General features: G+C 32.4%; 1 protein-coding gene across 1 annotated transcript; it reads left to right on the top strand.

Moving 5' to 3' along the window:
* Nucleotides 1-1500: 1500 nt before the first annotated feature.
* On the top strand, nt 1501-5319 carry LOC107820263 (uncharacterized). Its single transcript, XM_016646524.2, has 4 exons — nt 1501-2002; nt 2213-2509; nt 4154-4776; nt 4861-5319. Exons 1-4 carry the CDS (start codon nt 1501-1503, stop codon nt 5317-5319), a joined length of 1881 nt encoding a protein of 626 aa, XP_016502010.2.
* Nucleotides 5320-13367: the final 8048 nt, after the last annotated feature.

Here is a 13367-nt window from a genome sequence, read left to right as displayed (position 1 = left end):
AAATAACACTTGTAACGGATTACAAAACCAAACCTCACTCCTGCTCCACTGTCTTTCAAATTTGATTAGCGTTGTCTGGTACGATAATAAAAGAGAATACACATGAAACTACATTTTTAACAGAGAAATAAAGGTTTTTCAAGATAAATAGTTATGGACGATATGCACAGATAGCCAGTAATAACACATGTATTTACTTTTAAGCCACTGTTTTAAATATATTTAGTCTTTAGCCACTACTTTAATAAACTTTTACCCGTCCAGACGAAAATACCCTTTTGCTATATAGGATTTCGCTGATACATATGCTCCTTATTTACGATCAGCAGCAGCTCAAACTTACGTGCAAACTTACGTACAGAGAATTGTTGTGATCGTCTAAAATTGCAGAAGCTTCTCTTCCCATTTCAAACTTCCAGTCTAAGTTCAGAATTCAACTTTCTCGTCCAAAATTCACCATAAAATTACAGTAAGTTCTAAAGTTTCAGATATCTCTATATGCTTTTGTGTGTTTGTGTGAATTTTTATTTCGTTATTGAAGAATAAGATGCTAGGAATTTGTTTTTTTTTATTTTCTGTATTGATAACGTTAAGGACATCGCGTCCTTAACTCTGTGATTGTTCTGTAAATATTGAGAACATAATGTTAAAGATTTGGTGTCCTTAACATGACTGTTATTCTAAAAAATATTAAGGACAAAGTGTTCTGTGTTTTGCAACTTGTATTAATAAAGTTAAGGACACGATGTCCTTAACTTCATGACTGTTGTTCTAAATATTAAGGACATAGTATCATGTATTTGCAAATTATATTAATAAAGTTAAGGACACAATGTCCTTAACTTCATGACTGTTGTTCTAAATATTAAGGACACCATGTCCTTAACATTTTCACTGCACACATCAAAGTTAAGGATAACTTGTCCTTAACATTTACACTGTACACATCAAAGTTAAGGACAACTTGTCCTTAAAATTTTTACTGCACACATCAAAGTTAAGGACAACAACTTTTACAATACACACATCAAAGTTAAGGACACGATGTCCTTAACTTTTACAATGCACGCATCCAAGTTAAGGATACCATGTCCTTAATATTTTGACTGCACACATCAAAGTTAAGGACATAATGTCCTATTTTTATAACTTGCACTGATAAAGTTTAGGACATGATGTCCTTAATTTCATGACTACTGTGTAAAAATTAAGGACATAGTGTCCTATTTTTGCAACTTGTACTAATAAAGTTTAGGACATGATGTCCTTAACTTTATGACTACCGTGTAAATATTAAGGACATAGTGTCATATATTTGCAACTTGTATTGATAAAGTTTAGGACATGATATCCTTAACTTCATAACTGTTGTTCTAAATATTAAGGACATAGTGTCCTGCGTTTTGCAACTTGTATTGATAAAGTTTAGGACATCTTGTCCTTAACTTCACGATCGCTGTATAAATATGTCCTGAATTTCTCATTTTCTTGACTTGCAGGATGGATACAATATGTATTATAGTTACTTTTAATGGTAGATGGACTGTAGACTATAAGTATCTTGATCATCAAACAAAGCTTGTTCTAGTACCTGAGGCAATTCGATTTGAAGATTTCATTAACAAGATCTTTGAAGTTATTGAATTGGATAGAGACAAGTTTGAAGCAATTATATGGTTTGATATCAATCTGGGAACAAGCAAGGAAATGCTTGTATCCAAAGATTTAGATCTTCACACATGTATAGAGTTACTAAAAAGTCATTCACTCTTCAAGGGCTATCGTTTCATTGTTGATGTTTCGGAAAGAGTTTTTGGTTCTTCAAGCACCTTTGAACATGTCAATACAAAAACTCAACAAGACAATCAAGACAAATGCCAACGGATAATGGAAATAGATGTGGTTAAAGCTCAACCAATAACTGAAGAGGTGCTTCAAACATTTGATTCTATTCAAGTGGAAGGACAAAGCCTTATAGAGATTGACAACGAACAAGCTTTGGGTATTCAAGTCTTAGAGAGTGTACCGATAATAGAAGAAGTTGCTAAAAAAATCTTTACTCAACTAACTAGACGAAGCTCAAATTCGAAACAAAAAGAATCCCCAACTACGATATTAAGAGAAAATGCTTCGTTGGATGAAATAAAAGTGGGATCAATATTTGACAAAAAGAAAAGTATAATTAACTGTTTTTCCAATATATCAATTAAAGGACATTTTGAATTCAAGGTTGTTAGATCAAGCTCAACAAGATATTCGTTGAAATGTAATGATGATAGGTGTGGGTGGTGTGTGCGTGCTTTCAGAATTAAAGATTCAACACTATTCAAGATAGTAAAGATTGAGAAAAATCATGACTGCTCAGTTAACACTATGAAAGCTGATCAAAGGCATGCAACTTCAAAGTTGATTAGTGGTTACATTATCGACAATCTTCGAGACTCAAGATTTGAAGTTACACCAGCCTTTGTCATGGCAGAAATGCAAAAATTGCATGGACTAGACATTGGTTATCACAAGGCATGGCGTGCTATTTAATGTGCTTCAGCTTTAATAAGAGGAACTTCTGAAGAGAATTATGAATTATTGTCTTCATACTCATATATGATGAAAAGTAAAAATCCGGGAACATACACTAACATAAAGATAGAGGACAACAACAGGTAAACAATCAAAAAGAGTTTATGAGTCTGTTTTATAAACTTTAGGACATGGTGTCCTTAACTTGGATGTGTGCAATGAAAATGTTAAGGATATGGTGTCCTTAACTTTGATGTGTGCAGTGAAAAAGCTAAGGACATGGTGTCCTTAACTTGGATGTGTGCAGTGAAAATGTTAAGGACATGGTGTCCTTAACTTTGATGTGTGCAGTGAAAATATTGAGGACATGATGTCCTTAACTTGGATGTGTGCAGTGAAAATGTTAAGGACACGCTGTCCTTAACTTTGATGTGTGCAGTGAAAATGTTAAGGACATGGTGTCCTTAACTTGGATGTGTGCATTGTAAAAGTTAAGGACATGGTGTCCTTAACTTTGATGTGTGCATTGTAAAAGTTAAGGACAAGTTGTCCTTAACTTGGATGTGTGCATTGTAAAAGTTAAGGACATGGTGTCCTTAACTTTGATGTGTGCATTGTAAAGGTTAAGGACAAGTTGTCCTTAACTTTGATGTGTGCAGTGAAAATATAAAGGACATGGTGTCCTAAACTTGGATGTGTGTATTGAAAAACTTAAGGACACGGTGTCCTTAACTTTGATGTGTGCATTATAAAAGTTAAGGACATGGTGCCCTTAACTTTGATGTGTGCAGTGAAAAAGTTAAGGACATTGTGTCCTTAACTTTGATGTGTGCAGTGAAAAAGTTAACGACATGGTGTCCTTAACTTGGATGTGTGCAGTGAAAAAGTTAAGGACATGGTGTCCTTAACTTTGATGTGTGCATTATAAAAGTTAAGGACATGGTGTCCTTAACTTTGATGTGTGCAGTGAAAAAGTTAAGGACATTGTGCCCTTAACTTTGATGTGTGCAGTGAAAATGTTAAGGATATGGTATCCTTAACTTTGATGTGTGCAGTGAAAAAGTTAATGACATAGTATCCTTTACTTTGATGTGTGCAGTGAAAATGTTAAGGACATGGTATCCTTAACTTTGATGTGTGCAGTGAAAATATTAAGGATATGATGTCCTTAACTTTCATGTGTGCAGTGAAAATGATAAGGACATGGTGTCCTTACCTTTGATGTGTGCATTCTAAAAGTTAAGGACAAGTTGTCCTTAACTTTGATGTGTGCACTGAAAATGTGAAGGACATTGTGTCCTTAACTTTGATATATGCAGTGAAAATATTAAGGGCATGGTGTCCTTAACTTTGATGTGTGCATTGTAAAAGTTAAGGACAAGTTGTCCTTAACTTTGATGTGTGCAGTGAAAATATTAAGGACAAGATGTCCTTAACTTTGATGTGTGCAGTGTAAATATTAAGGATTTGGTGTCTTGTATTTTTAACCTTCTGTTAAACTGTATTTTCAGGTTTCTTTATATGTTTTATGCATATGGATCATCAATAGCTGGTTGGAATCATTGTAGACCAGTGATTGTTGTTGATGCAACTTTTTTGAAGTCAAAATATTATGGTGTTTTAATGATTTCAGTTTCAAATGATGCAAATAACCAAATATTCCCACTAGCCTTTAAAATTGCAGAATCTGAAAATAACAATTCCTATGAGTGGTACTTTAGTGAGCTTTGCAATGCAATTGGGAGCCGTGACAATTTAATTTTTTTATCGGACAGGCATCAATCTATTGCACATGGCATTGCAAAGGTATATCCTGAAAGCCACCATGGGATTTGTATCTATCATTTGGAGCAGAACCTAAAGCGAAGGAAAGTGAAAAGTGAGGTCATAAAACTTTTTCAAAGTGCTGCAAGAGTATACAGGCGCAAAGAATTTGATCTATACATGTCAGATATAGCAAAAGTTGATAAGAAGACTTTTGACTACTTGATGGAAGAACCACCGGAAAGGTGGGCACGTTCTTGTAGTCCACGACGAAGATATGACATGCTCACAACAAACATAGTTGAGTCAATGAATTCTATGCTATTAGAAGTAAGGGAGTTGCCTATATTAAGAATGATGGATTTCATCCAAGTGAAGCTACAACGTTGGTTTTATGAAAGAAGAAATGAAGCAGAAGAAACTTTTTATGACGTTTCTTGTTGGGTAGAAGAGGAATTGAAGAAAAAGATAGATTTAGCTTTTACTTTAAATGTAAGTATTATCTTCTTACTTTAGCTTATTATTTTAATGTAAATTTAACATAATGTACTAACTTATAGTTTTTCAACTTTGAAGGTCTTCTCTGTTGATTCATGGCGTTTTAGAGTTGAGGAAGAAGGAATTACTTTCTTGGTGGACTTAAACAAAAGAACATGTGATTGTTTTCAGTTTCAATTTGATGAATTATCATGTATACATGCAATTGCAGCTATGGAGAAGAGAAACATCAAGAAGTCAAATTTCTGCTCGGACTGGTACTTAAAGGAATCTTGGCTGAAAATATATGAAAGACAAATATATCCTGTAGGACATACGAATTCTTGGATTGTACCAGAGAGTGTTAAGTCACAAATTATTAAACCTCCAGATTTCAAAGTCCCGCCAGGTAGAAGGCAGAAGAAAAGGCATATTCCAGCTACCGAATCATCAAAAATAACATTCAAATGTGGTCGTTGCAGAAGAATTGATCATAATAGAATATTTTGTATATATTCTCCGGCAGTCCATCCATTTTCAAGGAAGCATAGAGAATAATAGATATATCCACTTATGTTTATCTACTCTTTTAAGTTTTTGCTATAAATTGGATTCATTTAGATTGTTTTTATTTGAGCAAGTAACATTAGGAGATGGTTATATAAAAGATGTCCTGAATTTTCAAAGTTTCTTTGCGCTTACGTGCTCTTTGTTTCTTTTTCTTTTTCTGGGAGTTCAATTTACCTTTGTCGGACCAATTATTATTTATGGGATTTTATTCTTTCCATAAGTAAACAAGAAAGTCCTTTTCTTTATATAATTTGACGCCTGCAGCTTGCTACATCTTTATTTTTAAAATCAGATCGGTACAAGTAAAATTTAAGGACATAATCTTTTAAAAGTCCTAAAAATTTCAAGTATGAATCTAATATTAAGGACATAAATTTCTAAAATGTCCTTAACTTCTGGAAATCTCAGGTTATTATCTAAATTTTCAGAAGTTCAGGACATTTCAGAAAAATATGTCCTGAATATTATTTTCATCCTTCAATAAATCAGGACATTTATGAGCATAATGTCATGAAGTTCTACAACAATCAATGCATCTTTTGCTATATCTCTATAGATTTAATAAAAAACTGGCAATTTAAAATGGATAAATCAGTAGTTATAAAACTTAACATCTGCAGCTTGCTAAACACAACTTGCTACATCTTATTTTTAAAATGAGATTGGTACAAGTAGACTTCAGGATATAATTTTTTGAAACGTCCTAAACATTTGAAGTATGAATCTAATATATAGGACATAAATTTCTAAAATGCCCTTAACTAGCTGCTTATAAGTTACGGACATTTGGTCCTTAACATAGAGTTACAAGCTTACAAAATAAGGACAAGTGTTCCTTAACTTAGAGTTACAAGAACAGAAATTAAGGACATGTAGTCCTGAACTTAGAGTTACATGTTAAAAATTTAAGGACAGGTAGTCCTAAACTTCAAGTTACAAGATCACAAATTAAGGACACTTGGTCTTTAACTTAGAGTTACAAGCACAGAAATTAAGGACAGGTAGTCCTGAACTTAGAGTTACAAGTTAAAAAGTTAAGGATATGTTGTCCTGAACTTAGAGTTACAAGTTAAAAAGTTAAGGACAAGTAGTCCAAAACTTCAAGTTACAAGCACAAAAATTATGGACAGGTAGTCTTGAACTTAGAGTTCCAAGTTAAAAAAATAAGGACATGTAGTCCTCAACTTAGAGTTACAAGTTAAAAAGTTAAGGACATGTAGTCCTGAACTTAGAGCTACAAGTTAAAAAGTTAAGGACATGTAGTCCTGAACTTAGAGTTACAAGTTAAAAAGTTAAGGACAGAGTAGTCCTAAACTTCAAGTTACAAGCTCACAAATTAAGGACACTTGGTCTTTAACTTAGAGTTACAAGCACAGAAATTAAGGACAGGTAGTCCTGAACTTAGAGTTCCAAGTTCAAAAAATAAGGACATGTAGTCCTGAACTTAGAGTTGCAAGTTAAAAAGTTAAGGACATGTAGTCCTGAACTTAGAGTTACAAGTTAAAAAGTTAAGGACATGTAGTCCTAAACTTTAAGTTACAAGCTCACAAATTAAGGACACTTGATCCTTAACTTAGAGTTCCAAGTTCAAAAAATAAGGACATGTAGTCTTGAACTTAGAGTTACAAGTTAAAAAGTTAAGGACATGTAGTCCTGAACTTAGAGTTACAAGTTAAAAAGTTAAGGACATGTAGTCCTAAACTTTAAGTTACAAGCTCACAAATTAAGGACACTTGGTCCTTAACTTAGAGTTACAATCAAAGAAATTAAGGACATGTAGTTCTGAACTTTAAAAAGTTAAGGACATGTAGTCCTAAACTTCAAGTTACAAGCTAACAAATTAAGGACACTTGGTCCTTAACTTAGAGTTACAAGCACAGAAATTAAGGACATGTAGTCTTGTACTTAGAGTTACAAGTTAAAAAGTTAAGGACATGTAGTCCTGAACTTAGAGTTACAAGTTAAAAAGTTAAGGACAGGTAGTCCTAAACTTCAAGTTACAAGATCACAAATTAAGGACACTTGGTCTTTAACTTAGAGTTACAAGCACAGAAATTAATGACAGGTAGTCCTGAACTTAGAGTTCCAAGTTCAAAAAATAAGGACATGTAGTCTTGAACTTAGAGTTACAAGTTAAAAAGTTAAGGACATGTAGTCTTGAACTTAGAGTTACAAGTTAAAAAGTTAAGGACATGTAGTCCTAAACTTAGAGTTCCAAGTTAAAAAAATAAGGACACTTGGTCATTAACTTAGAGTTACAAGCATAGAAATTAAGGACACGTAGTCCTTAATTTAGAGTTCCAAGTTCAAAAAATAAGGACATATAGTCCTGAACTTAGAGTTACAAGTTAAAAAGTTAAGGACATGTAGTCCTGAACTTAGAGTTACAAGTTCAAAAGTTAAGGATAGGAAGTCCTAAACTGAGAGTTACAAGCTCAAAAATTAAGGACATGGTGTCCTTAACTTAGAGTTACAAGCACATAAATTAAGGATATTACCTTGATATCATTTTGAATCCTTTTTTCTGATAAAGCTATTTTTTGATGTATTCTACTACATTCTACCTCCATATCCTTTTTGAACTTCTCTTATAATCTCTGAATCAAAAATCATAAAAACAAAAAAGTCTCTTAAGCAAAAATAAGCAAATAAAAAACTAATTGTATTCAAAGACAGAAAACCTACATTAACAATTTCCTTAAGCAAGACTTCATCAAATTGTATTGAAGGCATTGAACTTTGATCTTGAGACAATGGCACATGCACACTAGCGGGCTCCGCATCTACTCCGGAAGAAAGAAATAGTACCATCTCGAGTAACTGATACAACTATTATATAAGAAAAAAAAACGTAAGTATTCAGAACTAAAACACATAAACAAAAAAATAGCTAGTAATCCTGTTAACTTACTTTTTCATTATGGAAGTACTTTTTACATAGGGTGTCATAATGTGAAAATTTCATATCTGAATAACATAGCATCCTAGGGAACCCACATTCTCTGAAGTTCACAAATTATTTTTTCTGAAAAATTGGGAATACTTCCATAATCCAAACACAGAAGGCGAAAGGGAAGCCAAGTATAGTATAATTGTCCTTCTCTTTATCTTTCTCTTTTTCGTTCTCATTTTCGTTGTTTGAAGTATTTTGTTTGGGCTTCAAGCAACTCTTCAATGATTTTAGTAACTTTTCATAACAAAGAGAGCCCCAATTGAAAGAAGAGCAGCGTTCATCGACATCTACGATTTTCATTACCCGCTCAGACATATTCCGATTCTTGTGCTTCCCTATCAACACAGATTCAACAAAATAAATTGTTGCCAACTTCATAGCATCGTCGTGGCTGCCTACAAATGATGCATTGTACCATATGGGTGACTACTAATAAAATGCCACAAATCGCCTAACTTGATTCTATCCTTTCCAGGAAAGTAGACTTTCGAAAGCCTATTCTCTCTTTCACGTAAAACTTTGAAGTCCACTGAAGAAGAACATTTCAATCCAGTAATTATCTGGAACGCTTCACGTATAAACTTCACTTCATGATCAAAAACCTTGAATGTCATTGAATGCGAGTCATTGCTTATAATTTCTGAAAGCAACACACAATGAATAAGTCTACCACAGAACTTTACACCTTGTAATCGGAAAAAGTTTTCGAAAACACCATCCCTCAACTTCTTCCATTACGTGTTCGACAAGAAACTTTTTATTGTTTCCTTATACTGAAAATCTCCTTTCCAATAGCTCATCGAATTACGCCAATCATCAAACTCGAAAACACGATCTCCTTCCATTAGCACACTACAAAGAAGGAAATAGAACGTAAACATTAGGACTATTTTTCTGAAATGTTCTTAAAATTTAAACTACAAAACTAAAATCCAGGACCTAAGTAGATGCATCTTTAATAGAAGAACAATAAACTAAAATTAGCTTACAAATTCTTAGGACTATTTTTCTGAAATGTCCTTAATAATTAAACTACAAAACTAAAATCCAGGACCTAAGTAGATGCATCTTTAATAGAAGAACAATAAACTAAAATTAGCTTACAAATTCTTAGGACTATTTTTCTGAAATGTCCTTAATATTTAAACTAAAAAACTAAAATCCAGGACCCAATTAGATGCATCTTTAATAGAAGCACAATTAACTAAAATTAGCTTACAAATTCTTAGGACTATTTTTCTAAAATATCCTTAATATTTAAACTTAAAAACTAAAATTCAGGACCTAATTAGATGCATCTTTAATAGAAGCACAATTAACTAAAATTAGTTTACAAATTCGTAGGACTATTTTTCTGAAATGTCCTTAATATTTAAACTAAAAAACTAAAATTCAGGACCTAATTCGATGCATCTTTAATAAAAGCACAGTTAACTAAAATTCCTAAACACAGTTAGCTTACAAATTCTTAGGACTATTTTTCTGAAATGTCCTTACATAGTCAATATATTGATTGAACCACAAACACATTTCAATACCAAAAGGTTCTCAATAACTTTCTCACAAAAATCCGCACCTTATTCCTCAGTGAATCAAGTTATAATCATTATTTTGGACATTTCATACATACTTGATGACAAACACAGCATTGATCACGATTAGAGATATATAAAAAGAAAAATGCATAAAAGCAAAATCGAAAACATACCAGTACGCTGGTTCGCTGCAGAGAAGATGACAAAGGAGAAGAGATTAAGTTGGACAAAGTATACGCAGAGAATTGTTGTGGGCTGGGCAGGAACGATATTGAGGGAGCGAAATTTTGCTTATAAAATTTTGGCTCTGAACTTCAATCGAGAGAAGAGAATTGCATGCAGGAATGATATTGAGGGAGCGAAATTTTGCCTATTAAAATTTTGGCTCTAAACTTAAATGAGAGAAATGTATAAAGGAAGGGTTTGGGAATAAAAGAAATAGAAGAAAGGGTAAAAATATCTTTTCATATTAATTTTAATAGAGTAATAGCTATTTTTGCTCAATATTAGAATTGGTGGATAAAAAATAAATACCACCTTATTTAGTGGCTACCACACGCCATTTTTACAAATAGTTACTTCACAGACTGACCGGCACATAACAATGGGCCTTTCGCTCGAGACTGAGCTCTGCAAATAGCCCTTTTTTGCAATTGTACAGAAAATAGGAAACGGTTTAGTCAATAAAGGTAAGAGTCCAAGATCAAATAACTATAAAGCAGCCTGCTCATATTCTTAGCAACGAGGCACCGTGGGTATTATCACTTTTAGTCCACGCCAAAAACTATTTATATTTGGTTATCGAAAAAGTGTATGAAATTTGCATATAACATACATAATATATATATATATATATATATATATATATATATGGCTATTTATGAATTTATGCAAAGATCTTGTCTTGGTCATATACGCTTATAAGTAGCTTGATGAGATCAAATTATTGAGTGAAAATAAAATGTCATTTTGCCTCTAAACTACCGGAATTTGTTGTAAGTTGTAACCATGTTAAGAATATTGATATTTCTATTATATACTTTGAAAATGAGATTCATGTAGTTGTAAATTTGGAGAATAAATGGATAAAACTACATCACAAATTGATTAGAACGGACAAAAATGGAGATACATTCAAGAGAGAAATTGATTAGTTTGTGTATGACCAAAAAAAAAAAAAAGATTAGTTTGTGTATAAGTCAATGAAACATATAACCTTTATTTCTCCGCTAATCTCATCGTTTAGTGACTACTTTTAAATTCGACGAATCTAAATTCGCACCGAGAAATCAAGTGACTTGAGCCATCAACTAACATATTTTCTTTTGCTATAACTTAATTATCTTACTAGCTTACCTCCAATCCCCGCTTGTTCCTGTTTTTTTAAAAACTTTTGTTTTGAATAAATAACTTGGAATAAGTTACATCGTGCTGGATTCTCAACATGCCGCTTCATATGGTGTACCAAATTTTTGTGCCTCGCACAGAGGCGGAGTCAAGATGTTAACTTATGGATTCTGGATTTTAGGACCATAACTTCAAATGTTAATGATTGAGTTATATATTTAATAGTTATGCATATTTCGTAAATTCAAATTACCAAATACATTATTTAAGCAAAAGTTACTGGATTCGACCGAACACGTAGTCAACTTGTGCCTCCGCCCCTGGCCTCACGTGCAACAATTCATTGCACCATGGACTAAGTAGGGGAAGCTGGATTCTAATAAATCCATCATGTGACTCTTGAACAATTATTTAAATGGCTAAACTTGTCTCCCCATAAATATATTATTTGTACAATAATACAGTTGCAATATATCTGGTATAGCTGTTATGACTAATTTAAAGTAGTACCAAAATAATACAGACTAGACACATTTGGTGAACCTTTAGCAACTACTCTACAGTATCTGGTTCTCAACATCCTAGTACCATACCCTAGGTAGATCCTTAATCAATATAATCAAACCACGTAGTTCAACAACTTTGGATGTGTTGGAACAAATAAGTCATTACTTTGCACTTTGTGTGTAGTCCCTAATTAATGAGCTCACTGAATCAAAAACTAAAGCAAAGTGCATTAGAAGGTTTTTATGGTTTAGATATTACCATTAGGTAAAGATACGTCCTCAGAAGTCAGAATCACCTCTTTTGTTTTGTACATACAAATCACAAACTAAGCTAATCTTAATCCTTCGGTGAACCAATCAACAACATGACAAACAAAGGCTAAATATTAAGCGTTGACAATTAGCAAAGTATTTGCACCTAATAATGTATCATTTTATTAAACCATCAGTTTATATTAATCTACAAATTGAGGTAACTGCTTAAGTAAACTTTATGCAATAACTTAAAATTAGAGTAAATAACATGTTTACACTGACAATACATAAAACTAAAATCCTATATATATATTCGGACAAAAGAAGCATCCCCTTTTCTCTTTTCTTTTTGGAGTTAATTAGTGATGTTGTATAAACCATCTCGTTTTAATAAATCAGAGGCATAATGGAGTCACAAAATCAAGATTCTTGGTCAACCAATTTGCGTCTAAATTTATGATAGTGTGGTCCAAATTCTTAATGCTACAAATGTTTACCACAAAAAAACAAAATAACAACCGTTTTATGGCCCCCAACCCCATATGCGCAAGAACTCTGGATTTTAATTCCTTGCTTGAAAATATGTTCTTTTTTAATTGGGCCACTTTATTCCAGCTAATACGACATGATTTGGTAGTAATTCCAAAATTTCTGACCTCTAAATTAAGGTGCTTTTGTAATAAGGAATATTAAAATGGGGCATATTGCTTGTTACGAATTGTATCAAATGTGTGTTTCTTCATTTTTCGTTTGCTTTCACGTTTAAAATCTTCCTCTGACAAGGACCATTAACAATATGTTAATATTCAATGGAAGATGACAGTTTTTATCCGAAATGTCAACTTAATTACTTAGGAAAACAGTATGATCCCTGTTATTTATAATTGTGTTTTGAGGTGTAATTGATGGTTGTTTTCTTTAAGAAATAAGTTAATTTTCCATTAAAAAATGAGCGATACTTCTTAAATTAGAAAATCAAGATAAGTAATTGTAATGAACATTTTGAAGCTTCCACAAATGTGGTGCCAAACACAAATATTTTAGTTAATTTGCAACTGTTGAAGCTTCCACAATTGAGTTATAAAGATTAAGGGTGGATCTAAATTTTAAATTAGTAAAAATCAAATACCACTGTATGAATTTTATTGTGTTTGAACTTAATATAATTTAAAGATTTTTTCATTCTATATAAGTGAGTATAATTAAAAAATATTGGATACGATCTTGACAAAAAGAGATTAATAACCAGTATCTCTTTCCAAAAAGCTTGATTTAATTTGTATAGTATTTCTTATTAAAAAAGAAAAAAAAATTGAAGGTTCGTGTCGCATATAAGATTAATTAATGGCGGACCAACCAATCAGAGAAATTAATAATGGATTGCTTCATTCTTTGGAGTACCAATTATTAATAATTGAACTTGTGCAACATAAAAAATTA

This window comes from Nicotiana tabacum, chromosome 2 (assembly GCF_000715075.1).
Source record: "Nicotiana tabacum cultivar K326 chromosome 2, ASM71507v2, whole genome shotgun sequence".
Taxonomy (NCBI): Eukaryota; Viridiplantae; Streptophyta; class Magnoliopsida; order Solanales; family Solanaceae; genus Nicotiana; species Nicotiana tabacum.
The sequence above is the reverse complement of the archived record's forward strand: the minus strand, read 5'-3'. Positions and strand labels throughout refer to the sequence as shown.